Source organism: Falco rusticolus, chromosome 10 (assembly GCF_015220075.1).
Source record: "Falco rusticolus isolate bFalRus1 chromosome 10, bFalRus1.pri, whole genome shotgun sequence".
NCBI lineage: Eukaryota > Metazoa > Chordata > Aves > Falconiformes > Falconidae > Falco > Falco rusticolus.
The window spans coordinates 5903846-5930865 of record NC_051196.1 but is presented as its reverse complement, the minus strand read 5'-3'; the positions used below and the strand labels follow the sequence as shown (position 1 = coordinate 5930865).

At 37.4% G+C, this 27020-nt stretch overlaps 1 protein-coding gene across 9 annotated transcripts in view; it reads right to left on the bottom strand.

Moving 5' to 3' along the window:
- The window catches only part of PLEKHA7 (pleckstrin homology domain containing A7), a 159076-nt gene that overhangs the window by 9889 nt on the left and 122167 nt on the right, over positions 1 to 27020 (bottom strand). For all 9 annotated transcript variants that reach the window (XM_037402506.1, XM_037402505.1, XM_037402508.1 and 6 more), the window contains 13 exons: positions 23080 to 23599; positions 20940 to 21026; positions 18555 to 18608; positions 12784 to 12852; positions 12534 to 12614; positions 11915 to 12064; positions 9983 to 10084; positions 6327 to 6435; positions 4977 to 5215; positions 4358 to 4546; positions 3966 to 4083; positions 3036 to 3115; positions 2454 to 2654 (listed from right to left, as the gene is read on the bottom strand). In XM_037402506.1, the coding sequence (XP_037258403.1) occupies positions 2454 to 2654; positions 3036 to 3115; positions 3966 to 4083; positions 4358 to 4546; positions 4977 to 5215; positions 6327 to 6435; positions 9983 to 10084; positions 11915 to 12064; positions 12534 to 12614; positions 12784 to 12852; positions 18555 to 18608; positions 20940 to 21026; positions 23080 to 23599 (1999 nt within the window). The remainder of the gene's footprint in view (positions 1 to 2453; positions 2655 to 3035; positions 3116 to 3965; positions 4084 to 4357; positions 4547 to 4976; positions 5216 to 6326; positions 6436 to 9982; positions 10085 to 11914; positions 12065 to 12533; positions 12615 to 12783; positions 12853 to 18554; positions 18609 to 20939; positions 21027 to 23079; positions 23600 to 27020) is intronic.

Here is a 27020-nt window from a genome sequence, read left to right as displayed (position 1 = left end):
CCTCACACATTATCTTTACAAGGTAAACATTTAGCAATAATAAATTCAAAACCTATTGAATTTAGAGTTCCCAAATCATTGCATAGCAGCACCTTCACAACTACACACAGTTTAGCTGCACATACACTACCAACACTTTTTTGTTTAAAAAATTAAGTTCAGTTGCAGCATCATTTCATCCAGCAGATCTCGGCAACTTTCCCATACAGAGTTCAAACATGATACTAAAAGAAGTGAGGAAGAGAAGGGACAAAAAGAACAACAACGACAACAACAAGATCTCAAGCATTTGAGAGTATCAATAGGAGAACACACCATTATATGTTTCTTAAAAATATCTCCAGTCTTTCTGTAACAAATCTTTGGCTTGTTTTAGTTGAAGTTTGAACTCCCTGTGAAGCCCTTAGACCTCATTATATTACTTGCATTGATCAATCTAATTGAAACCTATTCATGCACAAGCTCTCCATATTCACTCAGAAGATACATATCTTCCATGTATGTTAAAAAAGTTAAATAGCTAAAAGGCTAACAAATATCTCAAAAAATCAAGATGTTTCCTTACAGAATTCAAAAGAGAAAAAAAATGTTTTCTCATACGAGTACTCCAAACTCAATTCTACTCATATTCGAACCAGGCCTGATTGACATAGTATATTTTAAAGCCACAGTATCATTTTCAAGTTATTATGTATAGGTAAGAAATACATCAAACCGTTCTTACGAAGCAGTATTTTTATTGGCTTTGATGTTGCGACTTTTACATTAAAAAGGCATTGTATATAACAAATGAATTCATGTACTATGATCAATATTTAAAATGTCATACTACACTTGAGAGCTGACCGATTAAAAATTAGAGTTACACATACAATGTATGTTTAAAGCAGATGTTACATACTGAGCAGCACTTCAACTATACATGTAACTGTTTGCCATTTTGGCTGCTAAATAATCGTAATGCTGTAAGTAATTGTGCTATCAAACATGCTTTTTGCGTATTGAAGCCCTGTAGGTACAAGAGATGACCTCTATAAAACACTGCTAGGGCTGAAAGATTCTATTTTAATTCTTTACAGCAAGAAAAAGACCAAGATGGCACACAAATTTATAGATAACGTGTTTGCCACAGATGTTAATAAAGAGTGTTATGAAAATGCTTAATTCAGCTTGTGTACGTTGCGTGAGTCAGGAAACATAAAAAGCTCACATGTACTTTAATTAAAATATGAAAAAACCCCAGTGATACTATAGTTCTACAGTTACCAAATCTTATGCACTATCTGTAATAAATTTGTGATTGCAAAACAGAAGACAAAACAGATGAATGTCTCCAAGTAGTGCACTCGTATTTACTGGGAAAGTAAATATAAATAACTGGCTGTAAATTAGTGCTACTGAACAGTGGGAATGAAAGGCTGAGTATTATAGGGTTTTTTTAATGCTAGCAATTGACACACATGTACTAAATGCAATTAAGCCTGGTAAAAATTGAGTAGTCCAGTTAGAAATTTTAAAGTAACTACAAAATTCCGCAAATTAAAACCAAGCAAACAAAAATAAAGAGGCATTAGGTACAATGAGTGACAAATCTAAAAGCAAGAGATCTTGTGCAATGAATTAGGTAAAACAAAGTGATCATTCTAAAGCTCTAGTGGACCAAATAAAAAATAAATTAAAAGACCACAGCATAAGTGCAATTACAGTACAATCTTGGTTTAGCACCAAGTGAGCGACTGGGTAACTTCACCAATTAGAATTGCTTTGGTTAGTATCCAAAATGAATCATTACAAACTTATTGTCTGTACAGCATTTAATCTCAGAACGCAACGAAAATCCTTTTCTTCAGCAGCTTAAATCTGAGCCTTATTAGAATATTCTACATTTTCAGCTTTAAAGAAGAATTTCTATCAATTAAAATACATTAGCTCTTACATAAATTTCTGATCAGCATGATTAGATTTTAAAACTGATTATCCATTTCTCATCTCTTTACACAGACACCACCTTTTGTCTGACATTCCCACGACTATCTTGCAGCCTAATTTATGAATTAAAAAGAAAAATATCCATGGTGAGTAAGAACATTCTAAAAGGCCCATTCCATTATAAAGCAGTTTTAAAACTGTACAAGCTTCTCACACTTTCTAAATACAATTCCAATAAAAAACGATCACGTCTCCGAAATCACTCCAATATACTCACATCTCCACTCAGCACACTAACCTCTGACCAACTTACCTGCTGAACTTGCTACATATACTGTAACTACTAGTAAAAAAAAGATCACCTGTTACTCACACTCTCTGAGCTCATTTTATGCTGTATAACGCTAATTTAATTAGGCTAGAAGAATCACACACACTCAAGTGAAAGTGCTTGCTAGGAAAAAAAAAAAAAAAATCTCCCAAGATATTTGTAGTTTAGTCCTTTTAAGGCATATCTAACATACTGAGCCTATGTCTGCAGAAATGGGCCTGATGAAAGACCGAGATGAAACAGACTGCCTTTCTCCTTGGCTAAGAGTCCTCTTGCGTTCACGAACTAACGCCTTCTGGTGTCGCTTCATTCTTTCTAGTTGTTCCTCCGCACTCATCTTGCCTCTTTGGTGGTCTCCAGAGTATAAACGTTCCAAGGCACTCTTTGGTCTCTCCTGCAGAAGTCACAAAGCACACAAAACACACGTTGCAATTAATACTCTATAAGTATACAAACAATTAACTCTTTCTCCTACTTTATTGCTAAATTAACATGATTTTGTTCCGTTATTTCTGCATTAATTTCCGTATTTCAACTCTGTATTTTCTATTAGTAGTGCCGATTTTTGGTTCTAAACCTGGTTTTATAAATCTGTTTCAAATGCAACGAGTTGTCTGTCTGCTTGCTGATTCATTTAAGAATGTGCAACATCGAAGATTTTATTAGATCACAGGTATGGGTCCCCTCCCATGCTACTGCTATGCAAAATATATTCTGTGCTTCACTATTTTGGACAGTTCAGATCTTTCCCTTCAGATGTTCATTTAAAACTTACCTTGGACCTATCCCTTCGAAGTGTTGCAAATGATGAAATGGCAGATGATTGGTGCAATCTGGAAGTTGATCCAGATAAACCTTCATAAGGAAAAAAGAGAATGCTATAAAATCAAATGACGGACAAAACGAAGATAAGTGTCAGATATTTTTTAAATTACCAGGCTTTTTCTGTGATGTTCTTATTACTATTTTAGCTCATGTTTCACATTTTGCAAAAGATCACGAGAGGCATGAAATTTCATTTCAGCCAAAGGTAATGTGTTTCAGGTCACTACTAATCAAAATTCAGAAAGATCTACAATAATTTAGAAGCTCACGTTAAATAAGGTATGGGGTGAACTCAACTGTACAGCAGTATGTAAGCTGTAGAAATATTCACATCCATGAAGAAAATCAAACATTAACATTCACAGTTAGAAAGGAAAGAAATAAGAAGGAAATGGCTAATAAATTAATTGCTTTTCCCCAAATATCCTCTCTATCCTAATTTGTGAAACACTTACAGGACTGTAGCACAGTAGGGACACAGTGTCAAGCCACATGTAGCATCTGGGGGCATTATATTCATATCCTTGATCACTTTCATTTCAATGGCAATGTAAGCGTTTAAAAAAATATTTGAGTTTGTAAAAGATCACACAAAAATTATGAGGAAAAATAACTGAATATAGCAGACATTCTAATGGTTAATTTCACGTTTCGCTAACGCTTATATTTTTTAAGTGTTATATATTAAGTTGCTTTGCAAAAGGCTGGTTACCTGTAACGGCACCATTGAAATGCACAAAATCTCTAGACTTTCACAGCATCGTACAGTTAATCTAAAAATAATAATCTAAAAATAAAGACCATCTCCAGAAAAACCTAGGAGAGAAAAGCTCTATACAGACGGCACTCTTAAAATCAGCTACATGAATTCCTGGCTTACCACGGGTAGGTAATGTCTGGTATCCACTGTCAGGGCTTATTAAAGCACTGGGAGATGGGCTGAGGTCACCACCTATAATTGCTAGCTCAGGTTCACTCATGTATGAACGCAGCTCCGCCTGTATGGAAAAATACTCAACAGTTCAATCGGAATCGCAGACAGCAAGTCTTAATAATCTTAAACCAAATCCTAAAGCTTTGTTTCCAGATTACTAAGCCTCTCTCTGCCATTGTTATATGGCATAGATCTCCCACTGCCATTACCGTCTCTGCTGTGATATCTCTCTCCTTATCACAAGACCTAGGGGTCCATATATTTTACAGATAAGGGTATCTTTTATTATAGGTTCACGTATCTTTAAAGTGCAGGTGTATAGGTGCACGAATGCTCACCCTATAGTCTCCATTTACATACTGTCCGAGTTCTCTGTCTCTCTTTCTTTCATCTGACTGACGTTTCAGGCCCCGCACTGACGTGTGTCTGATGACAGTGGCTTCCCTTGGGAGCGGTGGAACAGCTGGTGGCTGATCATCAGGACTGTACAGCTGAGGGAGAGGAGGTCTGGGTGGTGCTTCGTCTTCCTGGGAACAGGCAAGCACAGATATTTGGCAAACAATCTGAAAACAGCCTGACAAAAACTGGCTGAAACTTTATGACATTATATGAGTTATTTGTGACTGCTTTAGCATGCTCTCCTCTCTCCACACCAGTAGCTTCCAGGCTTTAAAAACCAAACAAGACCCAAGAAAGCAAACAACTAATCAACCCCAAAGCATTAACGAGGAAGCCTCTGCATTGGAACCTTCTCAAACACACGGCTATGGTACATAAAGCTCCAGGTGACACACGTATATTCTCCTGTAAGTGCTATTGCTGTTTCAATACAAACACCGTTAAGTATCTCCCCATTGTGCCTCCACACTGTGTGCTTTGCAACCACGAAACTTGCACTGTTTCTGCCAGAAGTCAATGCGAACAGCAGTGAGTGAACCTCAGGAGAGCAGTACTTACAACCTTTGGCTTGAGCTTAACTGGTGACTGAAGAGGTGGCTCGATTTTTTTCAGCTGCTGTGCTTGGTGCTGCGCTCTGGCTTGGAAATAAGGCTGTGGGTACAGCCTGACCTCCAGGGAGGGTTTAACGGGGCTGGGCGGGGGGCTCTGCGCAACTGAAAGTTTGCTCTCCGCAGCTGCAAGGGAGGCTGGTAAGGAAGGCACTGAAGACTGAGAAAATGAAGGCACTGTTTTTCTCTCTAGAGGAGAAAGATAACAAATGTGTTAGGCGTTGTTTCTTATCAATAATGTTCATAAGAAGAGCAGCAAACACCCTTAGACTGGATAGAACAGCCCCAATGCTCTGCACGTTGCTTTGAACACAAAGGGTGGGGGTTTTGGACATCAAAATGTTTGAATGTTATATTATAGCAGGAGGGAAAAGATCTTCCTGGTGAGGATCAAGCAAGCCTTTCAAGCCAAAAATAAATCCACACACTTTAGTAACATCCAGTAAAACTTGGAGAGGGCGGTGGGAAGAGGAAAAGTCCAGTCATGCAAAGTCAGTTCTTAGGCTCTACGTGGCCCCAGGCCACAGATTCCTTAAAATGCCTATAGATCTAGACAAGGCTAAGCACCCATAGCTGTACCTTAAATAACATAAGATCTTACCACCTCCAAACTATTTTATCTCTTTATGTATAAGGTAAGCAAAGTACTTCAAATATAAATTGAATTTACAGTAGGCATTAAGAGTCTCTTGCTATCCAATGCACTAAGTCTTTTCTTTGAAACACAATACAGCAACTGAAATGCAGACCACACACTTCCCCTTCCCTTTTTCTGTAGCTGATGATGTTGCTCGGCCCACCAAACACTTGCCTGAAGAGGGAGGGGGAAGACAACTGCACCATGGGCAGTTGGGCAGCATCCAAAGGGCAACGGGGGAAAAAAAAAAAAAAAAGCAGAGAAGAACACAGAGAGGAGCTCCTGGACCGAATGCAGAATAGATATGACTCTGGTATGGGCCTAGCATGCGACAGAAACTCTTTCTGTAAATTGGAAAGAATTTAGCCCATCATTATTATTATTATTTATCATTACTGCTACTACTACTATTACTATTACTCCCTTTTTTATGGCTCGTTAAATTTTAGCACCATCAACATGTGAAAACAACAAAACTCCTTTTTGTCACCTCAACCAAAGAAACACCAAGTTAATGTGATCAATCAACAGAGACTTCTGATGCAACCAATAGCAAAATTAACTGGATTTTCTGCAGCAGAACAAACTTCTAGACTGTTTGCACAGACCCAAAGACTCAGCTGCATTTGTATATTTTTAATGTTTTGATTATGTTCTCTTTACCTGGATTCTTGATAGAGTCTACTATGGTTTTGTAGTTTGTTTTATTTGCACTCAAGCCAGCTGTAACATCTTCAATTCTCCACAAGTCTTTTTGTATTTGTGTTTTCTCCTGATGTTTGTAGTAAAAGAAAAAAAAAAAAGAAAAATCAACTATATCTAATTTTTAATTTATTATGGGCTTATCCTCCTTTTGATACCAAAACCAAACTAATTTTTCAGAACTTAGATGAAAACTTACGAGTCTATAATGAGTTATTTCAAAATAAAAGAAAAAAACCCCAAAAACCACCAACCCAAACCAACATATCTTACTTACAACATTTATTAGAGCACCTTCTAAGTCTTGGAAGACTTCCTATAGAAGACTGGGGGAAAAGGACAGCTCTACATTTTTCTCTACAATATTATTCAGCCTACAAAATACTAGTTTAATGTTCTACGTAACAAGCTTACAGAACCTTTTCATGTGAACTTAGTTTTTAAATCCTATACTAACACACTTAAGACTGCTAAGGCAGCCTTACGAAACACATCTTAATAGATTTCGGGGAAATGTCCAATATCAAAAAAGCAAAAAAATTAGTGTAGCCTCCCCGAATACTGCTGTGAAGTCCCTAATGGCTTTTCATGGATTAAATATAAAAACAAAACAAACTCAGAAAGGCTGACACATTTATTTTCTGCTTATCTTTGGGTTGTTAGGCCTACCAGACATGATGTTTTTATTATAGTTTGAAACAATATATTGCTGCTGTTGCAGGATTTGGTCTTGTCTTGCATCCTCTTTGCTTTCCGGATGCTTTCCAGGAGGCAAGAAAAGGAAGCTTTGCCTGCAGCCTGGGCTCCGCCTTGGACTGCATCTTGCAGCCAGAGACCTTGGCTACTGACACCACCACTTCAGTCAGATGTTCATTGCTATCACCATAAACTGCTATTCTCATCTACTTAATCAAAGCCCGGTAATTCTGCCCTCAAAAACTGGCATCAAGAATAAACTTAGTAAAACCAAGAGGAAAACAGTATTATTAAAGAAAGCAGAAGGCAGTGGAATGCTTTACTTAAGAACTGCTTACAAACTGCTCAAGGACTCTAGAAATCCATCACTTGCCATGAGCTGCAAAATAACTGCTAATTAATCCTATAAGCCTGAAAGAAAAAAACTTTCATAAAAGCTCTTACACCTCATAGAGCTAAGGAAAGCATATAAATTGCTTTCCACTTTCTGTCTTAGATCAGAAAATATGTTCAGCCAGGTTACAGATCAGCAAGCAGGGTGCCAAGAACACAAACATTTAAATGATGGAAAACGTTATTTGCCCGTAGTAAACTCACTCGATAGATGGGAGAGATGTTGAAAGATTGTCAGGATACAAACTATAAATTTGCACATTTCATTTCATTTTTCTGAGATGAATCATACTACAAGGAACCAAATGATGGATTTACAATAGTCAAGCCTCAGAACGGGTTTAAAAAAAAAAACCATGTAAAAAAAATTTCTTGCTTCTGAAACCACTCAGAAAATGTTCAATTAGTAAAGTACAAAAGCCAGGAGATCTTCTAATATTATTTCTTTCCATTAGTTAAATATTGATGTGAAGAGAATATTTTAGATCAAAAATGGACTAGAGCTAAAAGATAAACAAAGAGATGAATTTATTTTTAAATTATGAAAGCCAAGATTGCTGTTTAAAAAAGGGTATAAATATACTTTATGAGCTAGCATGAAAAGATAACTTGGAGAGATAAATCAATTTCTCTACCTTCCTTCACACAGAAACAGAATTTAGAATGATTTATAAAACCAGAGGAGAAACACTTACCAACCAAAAAGTTATCACTGACAAAATACCACCTCTCCGTTAATTTTGGCATGCCCAGATCCCCCAGCCGTCAAGCAAAAGACACTGAGGCTACATTCATAAAAGATTTACTCTGACCAATCTGCTTGAAACATTTAGTTGTTAACCTCTTAATGCTATATATGAACATTAGCTGTTTCCTACAGCAACTGGAGTCTGAAAATTTACTGAATTTTTAATAATATTCCATGAAGACTGCATTTTTTTTAAATACAGTGTGTATTAATTTAGTAGTATTGGAAAATACTAGATAAACAACTTTGAGTCTACGTACCCTTGGGCAGAGATAAAAAAAATCCTCTATTATGGGTACTTCAAGTGAGACTTCTTTGAAGGAATATAGTTTTAAGAATATTCAGTACATTTGGAAAAGAATCAACTCCCCTTAGCATCTCCAAAATCGATATTCAGAAACATTTTTTTAAAAACTTAGCCAAATGTATCTATGAATACACATATATGTAAGCATAAACACACAAAACACATAATGAGCATATGTGTGCGTGCATGTGCATTTTTAAATAATTATGCATATACGTGATACAAGATGATAATAAAACTGAGTTAACATTTTTTCTGTGTAAACCACGTTCCCTTCTATATGTATTGCTCAATCACATACCATACATCAGGTATTTTAAGCATGCTCAATGCAAAACTGGAAATCGTTTGTTAAAGGTCTTTAACAAAATATATTTTGTTTAAAACAATGATTTCCCTAAACAAAATAGCTTCATACAGGGATGATTTGATTCTAAAATACCTGTGGGATATTTTGGAGGGGTGTACTCTATAGCTGAGCTCAATTAGATAATATTCTGGCTCTAGAAACTAAATCACTCCCCCACCCCCCAAAATTAAAAGTAAATGGAAATGACTATTGAAGATTGATGCAAGCTAAAAAAGTTTTACAACTCTTGCTTTGATAGAAGACATTTATCCGTTAATAGTGAAAATAAATAGACTTCTATATCTCATCAGATATTCATTGCAAATAAATAAATTTGAAAATTTATCTAGTGAGCTCTTTTGGTCCAGGATATTTGGTAAAGTAGGCTAAGATTTCAGCAAAATGTGCATACACTAGCTTTGTTCCTTGTGTTTTGCCTTTTACGTAAAACTGTTCTGCTTAAACACAGGGAAAACAATCCAGACTATATTCTTTGCTCTAAGAATAAAACCACCAGTTGTAAGCAGGTATGTAGAAATATCTGGTATGCCACAGCCAGTTCAGCAAACAGAATAATTTAACTTCAAACAAAGCTTCTTTGTAAGCCTCAAAACTGAATAATTGATTTAAAACCAAGATGCCTTTCAATTACTGATGGCTGTTGAACACTTATTCCACTTTACAAAACAATCTGCAGAGATAAATCTTCCATAAATAGAAGAACATGACAAAGAACATGTAATGACAATAACAAGCTGGTGACTGATGCTCTAAAACACAGATAAAGAAGCTAACAGTGTCAGATCAAATAAATGGAAGACTAAGTCCTGCATAGTCTTATAAATTAAATAAGTTATCAATGTCAAGATGTCAGTATGTAATAAAAACATAATAAAATAACAACAAATTTGCACAGACAACTTATGAGAAACTATTACACACACTGCAAGACAGCTAGTTACTGCACTGCTACACCGTTAAGAGTGCCTGAACTCCGCAAACTAAACTACGTGACAGCTGAACACAGTGCAAAAACTGCAGAGAATTTCTCTTAGGGGATGATAGTGTTCAAGTTCAGCCAAAATCATCTCCTAAGTAAAACCAATCCCTGGAAATGGACTCACCTGAGATACCAATGAACTATGCATCTGTTCCTGTAAGGCTTTTTTCAGCTGGCTCACATCCTTTTCTAACTTCAGATATTCATTCCAGGCATTTTCCATTTCCTGTTAACAGAAGGAATATTCTAATACAATGTTATGATAAACTTTGAAATCACTCTATCCATTCTCTAACTGAGCACCCCAGTGTTTGTGAGGTGGTGGTTTTCTATTATAAAAAGAAGCAAAAAATCCATCTTGTAGTCTACATTTTTGCTTAGGGTTGATGATAAACTTTAAAATGCTTTATAGCCTGTGAGATCAAGTCAAGAATGCCTAGTTAAAAACCTCTGGCCAGATTCCTCACACAAACCCATTTCTCAAGCATAAAACTGGCATGTAACAGAATCTGTACCATGACTAATACGTTATGAAGGAATCAAGTCTGTTCCGGTTCCATTTCCTTTTACTTTGCTCCTCTAATTAAAACAAGTTTACAACTGAGCTCCAGTCACCTAAACCACAGCTCATGTTTTGCAACACAAAGCAGGCTACCCTTTAAAAGTTCCTCAGACTGTGCTGAAATGGCATTAGCAGTGAATAAACGCGCAGACACCTGGAAAATAAGCTTATCCCTTCACCCTACTTAGATCATTTCCAGCATCCATGGCACTTCTAACCCAGAACTGAGAAAAATCAAGTGCTTGGTCCATTTTTATGTAAGGAATGATGGAATAAGGCTTTTTTTCTGAAGTTTGGAGAAGACTTGGGAGTTCAGGGGAAGAAATAATGGAGGTCTACGAAGCCATGAGTGGCATGGAGAGAGCAGGTAACAACTGACCATTCCCCATCCTTTCTCATACAAGAATAAGGGTCCATCACACGAAACACGTTTAAGTTAGGCTCAAAACAACGAAAAGAAAATGGCTGTCCACCCAGTGGGGAAAAGATCCGTGTAGTACCTTGCCAAATTATGTTTTGGATGCAAAAAGTTCACAGAATTGAATAGGAGAGTGTACAGGTTCTTGGCCATGAGATCTACTGAGGATCACTGAAGAGACAAACAGAATACCAGCTTCAGGAATTCTCTCAGCAGAAAACAGAAGCTGGATTGGTTATGACAGTAAATGCTACCCACCTCTCCTATCCTTATACTCTTCCCTAAGCATCTGCTTAGGCCCACTGCTTCAGCCAGAACCCTGGGCTAGAACATGCCTTGAACTGGACAGGTACAGCCAGTCTTACAATTTCTTGCCATTTATGCCCACAATCAAAATTTAAATGCTGCCTGTGAAAGTCAGCCATTTCCTACAGGCACAAATCACTGTGTGTATATATATTTAAATAATACTGGCATTTTAATGAACATACTTACTATAGAACTTACTAACAGGAAAGATGTTCACACAATTCCAGAAACAATGTGATGAAGAGCTAGTCCCATATTCATTAAGAGGCAAGAATAATACAGTGAGTACACAACGTCCAGTTTTAATATACTCTCATGGCCAATTCTTAGAAATATTTTTATCAATAAAAATGTAACATTAAATTGCATTTGAATTTTATCCAGTCATAATATCAACAGCAAATTTTGACCAAAATATCAACAGACTTTGTCAATTCCTTTTCCCCTGGAAAAATCCCATGGAATCACATCTATATTTTCAGAAGACTAGCTGAAAGATTTGCAATTTAAGCCCCATACATAAATGAAAAAGGTATATAAAAAGTTTGTTGAGGTGGGTTTTTTTTGGGGGGGGTGGGAAAGTGGGAAGGGGGCATTGAAAAGGAAGGCTAGAGAGATTGTTTAATTTTTTTTGTTCAGGTTTAGTACCCCATACCTTAACCAAATCAGTTCTGAATAGGACTTAACTCCCTACCCAACGAACAATACAGTTTTACTCAAACTGGTATTCTAATTATGGTTTTCTTGAAACAACCGAAAACACAAACCGTTGAAACTTTGGATATTTCAGCCCGAATATGTATGAGATCCTCTTGCAAAAGTCTCTGCTGGTAAGAAATTTTTTCAGCATGTTGTGGTTGGTCTTTGTACTGTTCCATCTGCCTGTGTAAGACCTCCAAAACAGACTCCAGCTGATCCTAAGAAAGAAGAAGATGGCACCAAGCTTACATTTACATGGAATTCTACACCTACCTGTGGGAATATGAAAGTTGTTTTCCATGCCTCCAGTCTTTCCTATAAGCCACCAGAGGTTAGGGTTGACCTCCTCTTATGGAGGCTAAGATGTAAATGAAAAAAGTGCAAGAGCCTTAATTAACAAATATAACCAAAATTATGTGGTGTTTTCCATTAAGTAGCCAAAACTGTGGAAAAAACAAAGCACTGAGAGGGTCATTTTCATTTTCAAAAACAGGTTTCTAAACGTGGGTACTCAATCCTAACATAAAATCCAATTCTTTTCCTTACATAAATTTATACACACGTCCAAAGAAAACTACTACAATGCCAGCAGCATCTAGTAATTTGATTTTTGGTTTGCAATTCCCTATTTTACGATTCATTGAAAGTTGTTATTTTATTTTATAAAGCCCTTTTTATTCTACTCACTTTATTTTCCTTAAGGGCTCTTATTTTGTCCTCCAAGTCCTGCAGAATTCTGTCCTGCTCACAGAAAATGCTTAGCTTGACCTGAAAATGAAATCATACAAATATACAACGTCAGATTTTAAAAAACAAGGCAGGAACATCTCCACTAGCAATATTTTACCCCAAAGAGCATAATAATGTGAACATGTAACAGTACAACATCAATAACCAAAACAGTGCGAGAAGTTCTGAAGTGGTATTTGATACTTACATCAATATCACTTTCTGCAATCTTGACAGGTTTTGTACTTCGTTCTTTTAACGTGTCACGTCCTGTCACCTAAGAGGAACAGGTTTTAAAGATCTGAGAAATTTGTTGCAAACTACAACTTAATTACGCTTCAACAAGGAAAAGTTTTGTTAAATATTCAGTACTAACAAAGACTAATAAAATTTTGGAGACAAGTCTTTTCAAATACGGCCTCTATTTTTAAAACAATGTTAGCAGAAAGGATTACTAGTTATATTAGGCTATTTAATAACTCTCACAGTAGCTTGAAATTTTGTACAAAACAGCATAATCCCACCGGTCTATGGTTACAAGGGTCCTGCTCCTGCAAAACCTAACAGTTTTAACAGTTCAGCTTTACTAGCTTTCTTGAAGCCAAAGGACTTGAACAGTTTAAATGCATGGTTGCAAGAATAACAGCATTAATTAAAGACTAAAAATACAATTTTTTGGCAACTATTTAATTCTACAAAGCACAGTCTCTTCCATAGTACAGGGTGAATTTTATTAAAGACAGACTGCTATAGAAGCACTATACTGGAATTAAATGTAATTGATCTATTTTGACGTGTTTATAATATACCAAATCTCTCATTCCATAAATCACTTGTGTCATATTCAATTTCTGGTGAGAAGATTATCTTCCCGCATAACACAGTTTTTAAATCTGTACAGAAACCACACTGTATTACACTTCCAACCTTCACAGCAATCTTAAAACGAAGGCATGCCTATCTCTGTAGAAACATTTATTATTTTCGTTGTCTGTATGGGACCCTTTTTGTAAGTAAATGAAGTTAAAAAAATGGCAATATGATACAGCTCATTAATCAAACAGTTTTTAAGAGCCTTAAAACCTAATGACTTAGTATTACTAATTACAATACTCCTAAAAATTCATTAAGGCAAATACTGTCTCACCAAAGAAATACCTGGTGTTTAGAAGTATGGTACTGATATACAGTATATTTCTATTCATATACAGGCAGAGTTTATGAAGAAAATTCATCTAAATATTGTATTTAATTAATATTAGAGCAGAAGTTGTTGGCTTTTTTGGTGTGGTAGAAGGGGTAGTTTTCTTTTTACCGAGCGACTGGCAATCTCCAGGCTTAATGCTCCGTAGCTTACTTATTAACCTAACGGGCACCTACACGATCATGCTCACTTTCTGAAAGTAATTCTATTTTACTCTAAGCCTAGCTAAATCTTTGATAAACCTGTTTCTCATCTAATGTTCTATGAAGTTAGCCACCTACACTTAGTATTTTCAAGTAACAAAGTAGGTTTAAGACAGAAGAGTATGGCCAGCATTTCTGTTTATGGTCTTCTCCCCTCCAACGGCAGACTCCATTCAAAGACTAATCATTTGTATTCATGTGATCAAATGTTGCTTCACCACCACCAAAATCAAAAGCATTTACTGCCTCTCAAAACTTCCAGTTTTCAGGCATTTTGATTTTCAACAATGATGTGTTTTACATAAGAAACCCCCTTTCCTTCAGAAGTATTAATGGAATTATTTAAATGCCAAATCCTATGTATAACAGTAACAAATAATTAAATTTAACTATAAACACTAGCATGTCAACATAATAGTTTTGCATATTTAATTATCTGCAAGCTAAGAGAATGCAAAAGCCTTTTTCAAAGCAATGGAATTAACATAAAAAACAAGGTCTACAGATTTGGGGGATATTTTAAATTGCATAATCAGGACTGTAAAGAATTTGTTAATTATCAAGCAGCAAACATGAGAACATAATGGAGATATAGCATGCTTTTACGTTTTCAAAATTACACATAGGAGTCACTACTCGACACAACCATTTTCAAAACATGATAAAATGAAACCAAACACTGAGGTCAGCCATAATTTCGCATACAGACTCCCAAAGGGGAGGGGGAGGAGAAAAAAAAAAGAAAGAAAAAAAAGGGGGTGGAGTGGGTGGGTAAGTCTTACAGAAAGCACTACTGGTTACCGTAAGACGCCTGTAAAAGCCAGAATACGTAAACACCGACTGCTATTTTAAAAAGCAATGGGATGAGCACATTTCAGATGCAAGCAGTCTTACATGTATACTGGACAGTAACCCTTGTGCTGAGTTCTTTAGCACTTTGTATATCATGTTGATCAGAGGTCCATTATTTTCTATCTGTTTCAAACAAAAGTTTAGCAATAGCTTGTTACAGATGTAAAAATCAACCCCCCCCAAACCTCTGAGCAGCAGTAATCACATGCTCTTATGTCACACCCATCCTTGAGCTTTATAGTCTCTATCATCTGCCAGTACAGGAGCTGTTACTGGGTATCCAGCTAGCTTGTTATGTTGTGGGCAGGCTGCTCATCCAACCATAAGACTTTTTTCATTTACAAAACACACACACAAACACACAACACGAAACAGGATTTGTTCAGACATGTCCAATTGCAGTTTCAAGAGCGTTACGACTTACAGCAAGATATTTTCTGTGCTATAATATGTAGTAACACTTGCAGCAAGAGCTCTATATTGATAATTTGAGCAACCTAGTTAAAACCTCAGTGGAAGAAGTTATTGCAATCACACTTACCCCTCCTCCCACAACAAATACCTGCCAGGCACTATTATCTCCTTTGTTACCTACGTGACACAAGCTTGTACTAGCAACCTCTTTCAGCTGCAGCTGAAACGAAAGTCTCAGATATTACAGTATGACTGACTGCAGAAGAATGAAGCAGGACCACTGCTGAACCACCGAGAGAGGCCCCAGATTTGGTTCAATTGGTTGCACAATTTATATTTAGTGACACAAACTTTCCTAAACTTCCTCATCCATATTTTGTATAACCTGCTGGGGAATGTTTGTAAAGTCTTGCGAGGTGAGGCTGCCCATCCATCCCTCATGTGGCCTGCTTGAACTTAATTTCATAGCCACGAGAAGGGAAGCTTCCTTCCCCACTTGTATTTCATCTTACTTGCAAAGTCATCTCAGAATCTTGTGGGGAAAACTTTTTCTTTCCTTTGCTCTTCCTTTCTGCTTTTCTAATACAGGGTCTATCCACTCTAGAGATTAAAAACTCCCAGCTGTAGACATCTGCTTGCAGAAGAGGCATGGTTATGCTACAGCATACAGATACGCCATGTCTTCCATGATCCACAACACCTCTATTTCATGAGTGAAAAAAGAATACAAAGTCATTGCTACAATTTTTTTTTGGAAAAAAAATTTCATCATCTAAGGGCAGTAGCATTAAAGGAAACCTCCACAATGTATTTGGCAAGTTCAAAATTATCAATAATTTTTCCTCATAGCGTGAGTAAACAGCCTCGAGATGTGGGTTTTTTAATGTCAGAAATAGCTCACATGCAAGAGAAAACTCCTGAAATGCATTAGTATCTCTGGAGCATTTTTACTTCACTCATACTTATGTTATGACCATACGCTATAATATTGAACAATATCATCTTGGTATTAACATAAAAATTATTTATTAGATAATATTTTAAAACACTTAAGTAATAAAAAATAGCCTCGTATAAAAGGATAAGAGCCAGGGGACACACATATAAAACATGTGAGTAATGACAAATTACTAAATGCTGCATAACCAGTTACTGTAATGAGTTTTAGTACTATGGCATGCATTATGCAGTTAATTGCTTAATTGCTATTCCATGTTGAAAAGTTGTATTTTGAAACCTCTAAGAAGAGAGTGATCTTCAGTAATAATGGATTTAGTGAAAAGAAACAAGTTTAACTCCAGTTCTAAAATCTTCAGTCCTATTTGAAATTATTTCATCAGAGTGTGTTTAACTCAAAGCCCAATGAAGTCAAAAGAGAGACCTGAATTAACAGGCTCGCCATCTGAGCCTCCAGTGTCTTAACGAAAAGTACCATGTGTATGAACTGTGCATGTGCCATATTCCACCGTTACCAAATCAGTGATTTGCTGGTTTCATCCAGCAGTCTATTCTTTTTCCTCATACTGCAAAACAAAGCATCTCTACATTTAGTGGCAAAACACAAATTCAACAACACAAAGACACCCTCTCAAATTTCACATGGTTTCCTTAATCTCTCAGCAACCTGACCTGAATCTTTGCATTCCTGGATCACCACTGAAAGAATGCCCGCTGTGAAACATCACATCATCCTGAGGGAAACACACTTCACGTTTTGAATGGCAAGGTTTTCAGAAGGGAACCAACGCCAACATCAAGTTCCTTTTCACATAAAGATCAGGCGCCCACATACATTTCTCTTTCTGGCTACTGTTGTCAGGTGCTACACAGACTGCAGGAAGGCACCAGAGGAGCTTCCGGGAGACCAAACAGATCTATGCCCCAGACTGCAACGAAGCAATCCAGATGGAATCCACTAAAAAGTTTAAAACCCATCCCAATAATTTTGCTAAGCATATTAACATTTTCAAAGGCTTAAACTGTGGCCACTTTTTAACTGTGAAAACTTCTGTTTTATAATACACAAAACACTGTCTCTATTAATAATTTCTCAAATTGTAGGACCTTTAAACTGGAATTTGTCACAAAAACTCAGCCAACAGCTTGGGATGCAGGTACATTTGGCAAAGCCATGAACAAACCAAGAACAAGACCTGAAGTGCAATGTGTCCAACCAATTTTAAAGTTTACACATTTGATCATTTAGACTATATATACCACATACATTATGTGATAAACTCTTTGTATATATGACACTATATATATGCATAATATGTATGACTAATGTTTTCCGTTGATGTATTCATTTATATATTCAGCCATTAAAACATCAGATGAAATTGAAATATGCATACTGACATGGCCAGTCAGCTCATTTAGTTGCACATATGCAACACTCCATGGCATCAGTGAGAGCTACGTACGTGCAATCAATAAGGATAACAAGGTGCCAGCTTTCACTCCACCTTGATTTTCAGAAACACTATATGATTTCAATGTGGTGAGACATCCTACACACCACAGAAAGTGGCTGACTGCTTTGCAAAGCACAATGATTGTAAATTTGGGGTTTGGTTGTTTTCTTTTTTTTCTTCTAAACCTGGTATTAGTAAGTCTAGGTTTGCTTTCAAATTGCCAACTATCAGGTGCACAAGATACAGAAGTAATTTAGTTTAGGCGGATGCTTTGATGCTCAGTATCATAGTTTTAATTTTTATTTTTTTTTTTTAAGGACATATCATGTAACGCTCTTTGGGCAGATTGTACCTATGGATGGATGGATGAATGGTGCATTTGAAATCTCTTAGCTGTAATAACATGAAAACAATGTCAGGTGCTAATTAATCACCACACTTTCACAAGAAAGCAAGGCATTATAAATACAGTATGTCATAAAAGCAAGGAAAAAGTCAGATCAAGGAGATTTAAAGGGAAAAAGCTGGAATAAAAGAACACCCTATCTGAACTTAGAGGAGTTGACTTCATATTGGTTCTAATGCTACAGCAGACAAACATTTGGGAACAGTTTTTATCTGGTTTCACTAAACCCACATCACATTCATCTGGAGTACCAGTAACACAAGTTCCTCCTACAAGATGAAGCAATTATACTTTCTGACTTTGCACTTTAATTGCATAGTCACTACTATAAAGACATTCAATATTCTACGCGCCACAGTGATGGCAAAAGACAGAATTCCCATCTCTGAACAGGTGATCTGAAAATCTGCAGGTACAAAGATGACATATAAAAGACCACTGGGTTAAAAAAAATAATAATGGAAGTAGACTCCTATAAAATCTTACCTTTAGATCCAGATACTCCAAATCCTTTTTCAACTGGATGTAAGTGTCATCCGCCTTCAGGTAAGTACATAGGGAAAAAACAATGCAATGTATTTGAATGGTTGAAACAATTTCAGAATACTTGGGTTGGTTAGATATAAGACATTGGGTGAAAGAGGAATCAAAATAACAGAGTAGGGAGCACATTAAAAAAAAAAAAAAAAAAAAAAAAGCAGATTTGCTCCACCAGCATATTGCTATTTACAGCTGAAAATGGGCAAAAAAATTCCCAGGAATATTACTACCTCATGCCCACCCTCCAAACAGAGATTTGAGTTTTCCACCTCTAATGAGATACATAACTACCTGAAACAATAGATCTGCAAAAGTTACTTTTTCAAAGGTCAATTCCTACTGGCTATCCCTTCACTGAAAAAGCGAAGGTGGTATCTATCCTCCAGCACCGTATCTCCCTTTGGGAGCAGAAGAGAAGCCTTCTACCTAACTGAATGTAACCAGAAGCCATCATATAACAAACCATTACAATACTTTTGATCACATTTCATACATATTTTAAGATATGAATTCTTTTATTCAGAGGAAGTACAAAATAAGTTTTGTGACTAAAATACTGAAAGAGATCTCACTTATACGATTAGAGAACCCATTTTTTCTTTTAAGTAAGAGCATTCAACTTGACCCTTATTTTTCATTGGCTCACCTGTAATTGCCATCACCTTAATTTTATAGTTACATTCATCTAGGAACATCCTCATTACAGTCACTTCAAGAAAAAGCATGCACAGAAATCATAACAGTTATTTCTCCTTTTTTCAAGAGAAGTATTTGCAATACAGAACAAAATAAAGTTTAATTGTTGCAAATGTGCTTTGCAGTCAGCCAAAATGCCCCAAATTTCCTAGGATTTCATTGCTATTTTGACAGGATGTTATCCTGGGTACATTAAAATTCAGAATAAAAGAAAAACACAGCTATACCTCTTCTCAAGTTTTGAGCCAAGGAGAATGTGTATGTAGTTAAAGAAAAGAAAACCCCTTTATACCATAAAATCAATAGATCACACCTGCATTTCTTTAGAGGTGTTCACTTACAATTCTCGTCCAATCAGCTTGTAAGTCTGGCTGAGGACTTTGGCTAGGAAGTCTGCCCGTTTTTGGAGAAACCCCTGTTACTATTGCCCATCTTAGTGCAATTGTTCTGTAGGTGAGGTAAGGCAGGACATGAAACTTTTCCAAATTCAAAAATAATTCCTTTAGTTTGGGGCTAATATAAAGTCTTCACCAATTCAAAGAAGAGTCGCCCCGTTTTATTCCCAGGTGGCTCCATTTTTGAGGCTCTAATACGAACCCAAGAGCTGTGTAAGTACATTTCAGTTTGATCTCAAGTTTACAAGTTTCATTCACCAGGGCAATCAAGAGCCCTGCCGATGATCCCAAATGCACCTGAGCTTTTCTGAACCAAGGTTCACCTGCAGAACTGACACAGCTGCAAGCTCAGATGGATGTACAAACTGGCTGATGCATTTCCATTTGCAGGTGACGCAGCGTGTGGCACAGGGAGCCAATCCCATCATGAAAGCAGCACAAAGAAATGGGTTTGCTTTAGAATGAACTTCTATTTTAGCCCACATTTCTGAAGATGCAGCATTTTCAGAAATAGTATAAAAAGGAAGTATACATGATGCTTTGAAAATTACGCATCGGTGCCCTATAACTTATAACGCTCATCTTTGATAGCGAATACAGCAGCAAAGAAAAACCGCAAACAACCTGGGAACTGTAAGAATACCAAAGGATGGGCGAGAAAGCACAGACTCAAGCACGCCACTAACAAAGCATTTGCAGAGTCACAAGATGTCATACGGCACAGATGAGCCACGCAGCAGCTGACCTGATAGGTGGAATTAGTTGGCAAGTGCTGCAGTAATTGTGCGATTGTGTAATTTCGTATACTAGCCAACTTAGCCTGATGTCTCCTTAATCGAATGAGAAGCAATGTTAGCTCTTCAGGCTGCAGGTATTTAGACACAGTGTAAAGAGGAAATTAGCAGTCTTCAGGGAGAGGAACTGTAATTACATTTTTCACCTCAGTGCCCAGAAAGCAGTTACTTGACATGATTAAGCAATTATTTCATTAACTTTGTATTTGGTCAAATAAACATAATAAAAGTTGAGTCCTGTAATAACAGACAGCTCGCCCCCTGTTCATGTTGCAGATAACAGCAAAATCCCTACAGGCTTTACTGGGAGCTGGTTAAGATTAAGTTCTCATTCAAGTTACTTATGTTTTAACTAATAAAAATACAACTACTATGGAACAAGCAGGATTGGAAAAATTAACTACAATACTATGATGACACAAAAGGAAAAGTAACTCTCAACTTACCGACTTGCCATGCAAACTGGGTGCGCTCACAGTGTGTGTCATGTAGCCCATGGCAGGCATAGAGCGTCGATCAATGTGAGTTGAGCTCTGTAAGAAGCCACAGCCAGAATGGTAAGGATCACCTCCAGTGAGAGGTACGTTGCACTTGAGGGCAAATTTGGAAGATACACACCTCTGCCCCAATTTTCTATTTGAATTCACAGCATGCTTGGATTAGGGTAACATCCATGGGCCAGCCAGATCCTTTGATGATTAAGTAGAGCTTATGAATGAACAAATGCAAATTTAGCACCTGTGACACTGGGCAAATCAGCAGATTCTGGCAGACCAAGATGCTTCAGCAGCACGTGCCGAGTGGCTTCCAGCAAATAATAATAATAAAAAAATTCATAAAGTTCCCCCCTACCTAATGTCTCTCAGAGAAAGGCTGGTTGGCTGATGCCCTAGGACAGCCGGCTGTGAATGCCTTCTGTCAGCCAGGGAACACTAAGCTACTGACATGAGTGACACCTTGTGGCAATGGGTTCCATTAATACCAGGGTTTTTTAAATAATCATGTTTTATCTGCCCGTCTCTGCTCATAACATGAAAACCTACAGCACATCCATTCTTTCATCTTTCTCTTAATGCCAAACTTTTACAACTTTCTTCAAGGCAGACTAAATGTCTCGTGATTTATTTTTGTACCTGTCTGAATTTCACTGAATGGTGTTTTGTTCTGCCTTTTTTCCCCCTTTTTAAATTTATTAAAAAAAAAAAAAGTGTAACTGGATGGACTTTAATAAAGCATTCCAGGTAGGGGGCATTATAACAGATTTTTGTAGACACATACATTTAGATGTAAAATGATGCTGTGTACTTACATATAAAAACATGAGCAGTTTTTCTCTAGAACCTTTCACAGAAGCAAAGTTTTGCAGATGAGGAAAACTGTATTCCCCTATATTGGTAAAGCCAGTATGATGTAAAGAGTTTTATTTTCTGAGCAAAATTTATGCAGCTACATTGCACAGGAAGAGAAAAGACTGCTGTACATTCCTTTGCAAGGGATGTAATGCTCCTTCAGTTTACACGTGGAGAAACCAAATGTCTGGTATAATATAATCAGGAGTTAAAACAAATATTAATTTCCAGTGCTGCACATCACTAGCCTATTTCATCCTCTGACAGAATACTGTAAATCTATCAATGCTGAAAGACATCTGACAGCTATACAGCATATAAACTAAAAAAAATAATAAGCTAAACTGTGCATAAAGCTAGCATGCAATCCAAAGTCATGGTCCTGACCCCACAGTAGGTATGTGAATTTACAGTTCTCTTTCTTTGCAAATACTTTCCCCATCAGGGCCCTTGGTTGAGGTCAAAGAATTCGGTGAATAGAGGCTTTCATTTCCACTTATTCCTGTGTAAGAGCTACCAAGAAAAGTAAACTCTACGTTGATTCAATCCTGAACTTCCCTGCTTTCCTCCTTAGGCAAGGAGAGCCATGTGGAGTACCAAACCCTCGGTCACCCGTGGATAAGAGGGTACAACAGTACCTACAAAAGGAACCATAGTGGAATTCCGCAAAAGGTTACAGTTTCAGATCAATGCTATTTGATTTTGGTTAGCCCAATGATAATGACTTTGCAAAGGGCTTAAATTATCAAACGCATGAAAGATTATTATGTTTTTAGCTGTAACTAAAAACTGAATCAGCTGTAAGACTAAATAAAATAGCAAAGCAGGTAGAGAAAGCAGACACAGCAAACACTGAAGACTACAAGCAAAAGTAAATAATCAAGGAGGAGTTTATCTTGATGAGTTTTATATTCTTGCCTATCTACTCAATACATTAAAATACTACAATTTGTGTATTTTATACATATAAATCTATGCCTTCCAGTTTTTAAACAAAAATACTCCAAACCGATGTGATGTGCCACCAACTTTCCTTTCCCAACCAACAAAACTTGATCAATTTGAAATTATCAGAAAAATAAGAATTTCAGGAGAAAATTCTTCATTGTATTATCTTTTACAACTTGCACAACCTTTCATACACAAGGAAGGATGAAATGAAAAATGAGTAAATTAAATTATCGATGTACGACACCACAGGTAGCACACTTTGAAATCAGTTATAGCGTGTACAAACCTTTACCGCATGGTTTCGTATCTTCCTGGGTGATCCAGCAAAAGGAACGTCTACAGTCTGTCTCTCATCTGATGGTTTAACCGTAAGCCTTTCTGCAGGAGTATGCGGTCTCCTTGGGGGAAAGCTTTTTGGAGGTCCAGGTGGAGGAATATCAGATGGAGAGGGCGGAACCGATATCGATCGTGGAACATCTAATGAACTTTTTGACTTACTACGATCAATGAAGTCTGAAGAACCTACATAAAGTGGGGCAGTGGGGCTGCCGTGTTTAAATTGCTGTCTCTGCTGCCACTCATACAGCTGCCAAACAGTTCCATCCTTGTTTGCTTTCCTTTCCTCCTGGGACATCTTCAAGTGGCTAACGCGATCTTGTGCGTATTTGTAGTCACTCGGCAAATTGCGGTTTGGTGGTGGTGGTGAGCTCCCTGAATGCTGCCTGGTATTCTTTGGCAAAGTGTGATAGTTTTCAGGAAAAGGTGGATTGGGACCCTGACGTGTAAGAGTCTGATCAGAAGTGAGGCTGTAAAGGAGGTGGAAGAAATGGGTAAATTTCAGCATACATTGATGAGTGGGAGTGACCGATTAAAAAAAAAAAACAAACCTCTAATGACATTAGCTTAGGAGCTACATGACACAACATCAGAGTCATTTTAAAAGAATTTTCAGAAAAAATAACAAAGTAATATTAACGTATTGCCCAAAAATGTTACCCTGTACCCATGCAAAGATGCAAATAGTATAAATACAGGCTTTTAATTTAGTGTCTAACCTAGGATGACCTACTGGAACTAAAGTTAAGGAACAGCAGCATTATGTACTTAGGCCAAACGGAATGTCAAGAACATGAAGAAAGGAATTATTATGATTAAAGAGCAAATTCATAAATTAAAGTATGTATCTTCACCAAAAGCCTGCTCACCACTAGGTGGTGTGGTTTACGAACAGCAAATGCGGGCTCATTATAAAAAAATTACCTTAAAGTGCAAGAAGAAATCTCAATAATCACAGAATGAGTATCTCAGATAATTTTTGTTCATGAGAATTAAAAAAAAAAAAAAAGGTAAGAAACTGCTCAAAGCCCCCAGATCTGTATGACTGACTTTCATCTGACCTAATCCTTCTGGTTTGACTGTTTTAAGCAACACAAGGCTTTTTGCAACAAAACTCACTCAGAAACTAAAATATCAAACAAGGTGTTGCATCCTGGCTTTAGTAATGAACCCATAATATGCTTAAACTGTAGAAATTAAATCTTTTAGGAGGGAGAGAGTTAAGTGAGAATTGGCAAAAGCTCTGACAAAGTTAGCTCTCCTACTCTGAAGTCAAAATCTTGCTGTAACCTCATGCATAAGAACCTGTTTAATTTCTGATTCTCCAGTTAAATATCTGGGGGGTTTGTACATGCAGTCATTTGCCCATTGACTGAGGATCACCAAACAGAAAACCATTCTGCTAGACTTGCTACAGAGCAGCAATACAGAAAATACACAAAACCAACAAAAAACCACCCCCACAAATGAAGATACTTGGAGCACATTCATCACTCCACTCAGTAGGTTCCACTTTCTGCATGAGAGGGAGACCTGATGGTTTGGGAACTGCAGGAATTCCACATGAAAGAAAGGGCAGGATGGAAAGGAACCTCTTTGTTCAGCATCAAAGAATAACAGAAGCAGGGGGAAAGGAACTGCTACTGGTAACTCCTGCTCAGTAACAGCCTCTGTCTCTTGCTGCTTGCAGGATTTGGCGCTGCTGGGTGGCCTTGAAATACGGATGCTCTAGAGGGGACACATAATTCCTCATGCCAGAAAGCAGAATAACTGCCCCGCGCTGCATCCAGTACTTACAGATTCCTCAAAGCACTGCTCTCGTAGCACAGAACCGTGATGTTACCTCAAGTTTCACAGTGAAGGCAGGTAGTATGAACAGAGGCAATAAAGATTGGCATTTAGTGGTCAAGTAGCCTCTTTTATTTGTCTGTACCCTGTATGCTCTCCACTGTACTGCTAATTCTTTCCACATGAAAATCAAAGTGGTTGCTAGAAACATGTTTTGTCTAAACAGGAATGAGAATGGAGAAAGCTTGGAGTGGGTGATGCTTCAAAAGGACATCTGAGACAGGCATGAAGCTAGGACAGATCCTTTTGCCTTTTCTGCGGAAAAATGGGCAAGGGGGCTTGACCATTCCTATACTCCAACCTAGCAGAGCCGTCTATTGAATGGCAAACTAGTGAATGTTTCAAATCATCTGTGTGTGGTTTCTTTCTAATTGAACGTGAAAGGGTTCAGTACTGACATCAGCCGGAATTAATGGTAGTCAATGAAGTGACCAGGGCTAGCAGCTTTAGGAGCTAACACCGTCCGAAAAGAAATACCCCATGAGATTTATCTGGGGAGGACACACAGAAATATCACACCTTTCTTCCAAAAAAGAATTAATTTGTCTGAAAGGAACTAAAAAATGTTTGGATGAAAGCAGTACTTTGAGCAGCTGGGAAGTGCCAGCTTCATGCAATACTTCAGCCTGCTAGAAGAAACCCCAAAGCTGCACGTGCGTTAGACTGCACAGAGAAAGTCACATCCAAGCTGAATTTTAGAGGCAACTGCCTATATACTGAGAAATTGCAGCCTGCCTGTATATGAAGATGGGAGAAACCTCCAGCTGAGATGGCAGCCTTTAAGCAGGTGGCATCTCTACCACGCAAGTTTTCAGAACCTTAAAAATCATTTACGCTACATAAAAACAGGTACTAAGATGACAGATCAATTTCTGCAACGGGAAAAGAACGCTGTCCCAAATGACCCCACTTAGTCCACAACGGACTGTGGACAATTGCTTTCTCAAGGATCAAGAGTAAAAATGAGCAAAAGCAGTTGTTCTCGTGAACCTCCCGCTCTTGAATGATGAGGTAGAAATAATATAATAAGGAAAGCAGACATTGAAGAGTGAAAAACTGGCCTGATGCTATATTATATGATTACAGGCCACGAAAATCATTCAGGGACCGCAATGGGAAGCAATGGCATGGAAGATCTTTTAAAAAGAAAAGACAAAAGTTCAAATGAAAACAAACACAATTATTGGAAAACTACGTCCATTCATGGGAAAGCAGAGAAGCTAACAAAGACAATGTTTCTTCCTTAAGCACATCAGGAAGGAACGGAAAGTTCTGCGTATCAAAAAATGTTTAACACTCTATTTACAAGGAAGGAAATTTCTCAACATGACTGCATTTAGTTGTGAAATACTGAGCTTATCTTTATCAGATTTATGTATGTTTTTAAGTGCAAATAAACTGTTAGCAATGGCAGATTCTTTACAATAATGCATTCCCTATGTCTATCCAGGTACTGCAATCAAACCGAAGACTAATAATCTCTTGACAGCTGCTGTTTGATGGTCCTGACCTTTAATTACTTAAAACCAAAATCTCCTGAAAGCCTCCTTTCAACCTTTTCAATTCTCTAGATGTCTCCCAAAGGCTAGCACGAACCTTACCAAAGCAGGTACTCCCCTTTGCTGAGAACGGAGTGGGGTTATATGGCTACACTGGATGTAACTGTGGTGCAGCCAACAGTTCATTGAGAGGTAGGTGAATGTCCAGAGTGACAGCTAACATCTACTAGTTAGCAAACAGTTCCAAGTGCTTTTTTTATAAAAAGGGGAAGTAAAAGATCTATTTGAAAGATCTAAATATCCACATAAAAGGTGCAATCCCTGCAAAAAGTTATACAAACTGTTGTATTTGTGTGAAGCCCCCCTAGCTGAAAGAGTTCTTTCTTGTCATAATCCACTTGCTGCAAGCCCTGCACCTTTAAACACCTGAACCAGGAAACAAAACAGTACTCATTCTGTGTCCAAAAATTATAAAGGCTTCTAGAACCTCAGAAGTTCTTTGTAACGTTTCAGGTGGAGTAACAATTTCTTAATGCTCTGCATT